Source organism: Fulmarus glacialis, unplaced genomic scaffold (assembly GCF_000690835.1).
Source record: "Fulmarus glacialis isolate BGI_N327 unplaced genomic scaffold, ASM69083v1 scaffold20858, whole genome shotgun sequence".
NCBI classification, from domain to species: Eukaryota; Metazoa; Chordata; class Aves; order Procellariiformes; family Procellariidae; genus Fulmarus; species Fulmarus glacialis.
Genome location: NW_009226605.1, coordinates 16,281 through 21,953, shown reverse-complemented (window position 1 = coordinate 21,953; position 5,673 = coordinate 16,281). Strand labels below are relative to the sequence as shown.

General features: G+C 35.4%; 1 protein-coding gene across 1 annotated transcript in view; it reads right to left on the bottom strand.

Annotated features, from left to right (window-relative positions):
* VRK1 (vaccinia related kinase 1) overlaps positions 1-5,673 on the bottom strand; it is an 18,262-nt gene that overhangs the window by 2,765 nt on the left and 9,824 nt on the right. Inside the window, exons 8-10 of the mRNA XM_009582862.1 lie at positions 4,568-4,688; positions 3,446-3,504; positions 2,074-2,252 (exon numbers count right to left, since the gene is read on the bottom strand). Of these exons, the coding sequence (XP_009581157.1) occupies positions 2,074-2,252; positions 3,446-3,504; positions 4,568-4,688 (359 nt within the window). The remainder of the gene's footprint in view (positions 1-2,073; positions 2,253-3,445; positions 3,505-4,567; positions 4,689-5,673) is intronic.

Genomic DNA, 5,673 nt, shown 5'->3' with positions numbered 1-5,673 from the left:
CCTGCTGAAGACCCTCTTTCCATTCATTCTTGAAGAAAAGTGCAAAATACGCCCTTGGAAGGAGGACTGACACAATCTGTTCTTCTACCCTAGCCTACATCACAGCTGTTACAAGGCCTAGAAAATCCAAGATAGAAAGAAGAGTCATCTGTCCTGGTATTTGATGAAAAACAAGCAGGCTATGTTAACCCGATTTCAAGCAAACAATCTTATTCTGTCTGGACACTCTAGCAGTAGCTGGCATGAAGTAGCTGGCATGAAGTCCACTGCAATATGAAGTGGACAGCTGAAAACACTTACTGAAATGGGCCAGTAACACTCATTGTTTTATATAAGTGCTTGAACACATTTGTGACAACTGAGCAAGCTGACCATGCATATGGTTCCTCAAAGTAAAAAAAAAAAACCCCAAAAAAACCCAAACCACAACCACAAATCCCTCCCTCCCACCAAAACCCAATGTAAAAGCTAACTCCTAATTGATGCTAGTAGGTAAGAACCTACAGAAAACTATTATGCCACCCTTTGGGAATGGTCTTGACTGATATTTGCTAAAGAAATAAGATTTTTGAAGTCTTATTCCACTGGAAATGTGCACCAGCCATCTCTGCTGGACAAGGACATTAAAGGTCACAGATGTTGGCTCTGCAGCAGGCCAACTTATTCTGCAAAGAAACCAGCCAACCATTAAAAATGATTTTTTTTTTTTCCCAAAACACAGGTCTCAAGCCATGTCGATCCACAGGGGGAACAGAAGAATTTATGCTAATGAACTCTCCTTTTGGACAGATCTTTACACTCAGTTCAGCAGAAAATATTAGTATGAAGACCATGGCTGTACAATTTTAGGCAAAGTACTAGTTACTGGGCAAAAAGCAAGAAAAGCTGGACATATATCCTCAGAAGACTTTAAAATCCTCCAGCTTTTTTTCTTTTGTGCTTTTTGCCCATCTTTAACACACTGCTGATCATGTCAGTAAGCAGGCAGAATTTTTGTACTATTATCCTGTATTATAATTCTCAGTTCCCTGGTTCAGGCTAAAGGAACCAATAAACTGCCCACCTGTTATTAACAAATGCAAATAAACAAGTAATAAATGCAGTTTGAAGTATGGGATAATAATAATAATGGGCCTTTTGCGATAGGACAAGTGGTAATGGTTTTAAACTAAAAAAGGGTAGATTTAGACTAGATATAAGGAAGACGTTTTTTACAATGAGGGTGCTTAAACACTGGCACAGGTTGCCCAGAGAGGTGCTAGATCTGGAAACATTCAAGGTCAGGTTGGATGGGGCTCTGAGCAACCTGATCTAGTTGAAGATGTCTCTGCTCCCTGTAGGGGGGTTGGACTAGATGACCTTTAAAGGTCCCTTCCAACCCGAACTATTCTATGATTTATTGTTCCATTATTTGACCATTTTTTATTGTTACTATAAACCACTTTTTATATAAGATTTCCCTAAGGCTTAAAAAGTTCTTACACTGTATTCAAATGGGAGCCCAAATCTAGAGTTTAAGGCTTTTTAAATACAAGGAATAAAATACCCCTAGCCTACCACTACAGTTAAGACTTACAAATAACATGTTAGATCACAGTGAATTCAACATGTGAATTCCAGAATCAAATACTGGGCATAAAGATGTATACTTAAAACTAAGCTTTGAACTAGTCACAGAAAGGAAACTAATATGAAACAAAAACTAGACTTATTCTACCTTACATGCATTTTGACCCATCTGGAGTTTTACCAATTTAAGGAAAATAAGTAAATTAACTGAATGTTCATCTGTTCAAATGTCATTACAACTATACATACACATTCTGTTATCCAAGATATTATCTATTATGAAAGTACACGTATAAACATCATTCTGTATTAAGTTTTAATAACAATTAATGAAGTTAAATTAGAGAAATAATGCGTAAGAGTAGGACTTAATCAAACAAACATTTCACTATTTACTTATTTCCTGCTGGATGCAGTTACAACACCTACTTCCAATACCACTTTAATTCTTACTTAGCTCAAAAAAATGCATTAAAAGCTGACATAAATTTTTAGAGTAAAAACCTTTTGCACGAGATGTGTTTGCAAGCCTCCATTCTCTGACAAGCCAAAGTCAAGTACTCCATCATCTTTTTGCCCAATGGCCTTAAGACCTTGCAGAAGTATTTCTCGGAAATGCTGATAAACAGGTTTCTCTTCATAGCTCAGTAGCTTCACCTTTTCCATATATTTGGCTATTTCATCTAAAGAAATGGTACCTCCAATTAATTTCTATTTGAAAACATTTTAATCATTCACTTTTACCACAAAAGAGTCAGAAATTATGCATGCACTACTTATGCTGTTTTTGAAATGGTTATTTATAAACTCACAATTATGACTTTACTACAACATGTTTTAGAAAAAAATTATACCAAGGTTCATTACCCAGTGATGACAGTATCACTGTTTTTTACACGTTCATTGCAATGAAGAAAACAGTCAGTCGTAAAAAATGTAATAGGCCAATCTTCACCAATGAATGCTTGTTTATATGATATTTCTTATGTCTATATTTAAAAATATTGAAAAGGAAACTCAATGTTATCTCAGAACTTCATCAGTTCAAGACTGAAACATACATTAAAAAATACATGACACATTTCCCCACTGAAAAATCAGACAAGTCACACTTGACAGAGAGAACTCTCTTCTGATCACCAGAAGTAGCTGAAAATAACTAAAATATTTAAGTGTAAGATCCCAAGAAAGTGTATTTCTGATAGTCAAGTTTCAAAAAAAAAAAAAAAAAAAAATCTACTCAGCAAATTGCCAATGCCAAATAGAAACAGTCTAGACTTCAAGTTCGCATTACTTTATATTTTGAATCTCTAAAATTCAGCTGTGAAAAATCACTTTACACGTTTCATGTCTGCAAATACTTAATACTGTCTTTAGTCAGAAGCAACACAGTGTCTGCAGTTCATATAACTGCAGCCAAAAGGAAGAGTCTAAACTCCTAATCAACGATCTAATTCATACCACTCTGTTGTTGCTGATAAGAGCAAGAATTAAAACAGGTACAAACTTAAGTAAACAAGGAGGACTTAAAGAAGCAACAGATTAGAGTACAATGCCTGAGACACACCTCTCGGGGAAAAAAGCTGCTGACAGTCTGACAACTCCTCACCTTTTGCAGCAACTAAATTGATCTGTTTTTATTTGAATACAGAGTAGCACAGCCTTCCCTTGTACACACTCAATGTACCCCATGTAAATATGGATTTCAAAGCTTCTACACACTGTCTAAAGTTGTCTACAGTTTGGTGATGGCACCCAAACAGATTGATGGATTTTTTTTTTTTTTAAAAGAAAAAGGACATTAAAACAAATTATTAGAGAATGCTTACCACATGGTACAAACCAAAGTATTTTAATTTAAAATAGCTCCTCTTACCTGGTTTATTTCTCCCAGGAAAGCATTTGTCCATCAAAACTGAAATATTATCTCTACATCTGAAAAACAAAATTATTCAAATCTATTGTTTCTTTCAAAGTTTGAATCTTGCCCTGTTCTGATAGACTTCCTAAGTATCAAGCTTGGGCCGCTGTCAGAGACAGGAAACACTACTAGATAACCTTTGGTATGACTTAGTACAGCCATTTTTAGGAGTGCAGTATATTTGAGAACCTGACAGACACCAGACAGGCTATCTGAAATACGGTAAGTTTTGTTCAACAGTTTTTGATTCCTATAAAAGCAAGCAAGTAGAAGACTGAAGGAAAAGAACTGGTCCATTTTAAACTCTCACATACCAATGCTCTCACCTCTTCCTGCTAGAGGAGTCTTTCTCTAGGTGATACTATTCAGAACAGATCCCCGGCCAAAATAACTGGGGGAAGTGGGGAGAGCTTCACTAACATGGATGGAGGCCGAAGTGTTATAAGTAGGGATAAGGAAGCCAAATAACAAATACTTGTTAATGAGACAAACTGGTGTGCTGGGACAACTTTCTTCATATTAAATACCTGACAAGAGAGGGTTGAATAGGGGTGCGGGAAAGACAGGAATGTAACAGTGAGGGAGAGGGACAAAAAAAAATTTTTTTTAAAAATCCCACATTAGTAGCCCTCTAGCTGGAATGATGCTCAAAGACATTTAAGATCCACCTTTAGCTCTCATCTCTGCCATTGACTTCAGAGCATGATGTTATAAAGGCTACTCATACTCCATGCTTCAGTTCTCTTTCTAAAGAGAAGACTAAGGACTAATGCAGGACTAATGGGTTACCTGCATAGTGATAGGAGTGCTTTTTGGCTTAACCATGGCAGTATTTTAAAGCATACTGTGGTGGATAAACAAGCATCTCACATATGCAAAAGAAGACAGAGTAGAACAGTACAAGTTAATTACAAGTCAAGGATACATGAGAGACAATGAAGTGAAACTGGGGAGAATACAAAACAATAGCCTACTCAGCAAAAGGGAACATCCTGAAAGTGCAAAGCATTTCTACATTAAGACATTTTCATTGCTATTTTCAATTTCAAAAGAGAAAGAAAATAAGTAATTTCTCACCTGATTTTTGAGTCTCTGACAAAATTTGGATCTTTCAAATTATCCTCCCACGGTAGATGGCCACTAAGCCAATGAATCATACAGTAACCCAAGATCTCCAGATCACCACGTCTCGATGGCGCTAAATATATACGCACACACAAAAAAAGAACCGTAAGAGCAGCTAATAAAGCACATATAGTTTAACAACAGTTAAAATTTGTAAATATGTTAAGACAATAGAAAGCCAATGCTAACAATGTAACACTACTGTATCTTATTTATTTCTTTATTTTAGCATGAAAGCAAGGAAGAAAAAAATATTGTTCCTACATCTGGAAGGATAACGTCATTTTCAAGTCCTTTATTAATCTCTTTTTTCTACTCAAGGATATGACATGCTGCAGTTATCCCAATTTGGGAAGCTTTTTAAGTACTCCAATTGTGGAAAAAATAGAGCAAGTTAGCGAAGTAATTGACTTTCTGTTCAAAACAGTTTTTATTTCCCTCCTTCTATAAAAAAGTAATAGTGCTAAAACCCCAGCTCCTGAAAAAAGTATTCCACAATGCTGAAATATTTTCTGTGCCCTGAAAACTGAACAGAGGACAATAATAGACCAGATCCCTAAGCCTTGCCAAAAAAAAAAACCCCAAAACCACACACATGTATATTGACCACAGACTACACTAGAAGTATAAATGGGCAAATCAAGTCATCTTTGTTCATGTTCAGTTTTAAGCATAGGTGCAACAGTTCATCCTAAAGTAAATAATAATTTTCCACAACTGATATTTTTGCAGGACATACTTTTATGTTAATAAAACAAAATTTAAGAATGAAGAAAATAAAATTGGTGTTCACTATAAATTCTCAACGTTTAATCAGGCATAGACCTGTCCTTTTCATGCTCAGCATTTTCTCACTTCTTGCCTTTTGATATTCAGTGACTGTAGGCATAATTATGATATAATAATATTTATTTCATAATTAAATGAAGTTTCTTAACAAAAATCTTCTAAATATTAAGCCATAAACAAGAATAATGTGCATATTTGCCAAATATGAGGGAACAATGTTCACACTGATAACAGAAACTATTTATCTCCTGAAAACAGGGCCTGTTTTT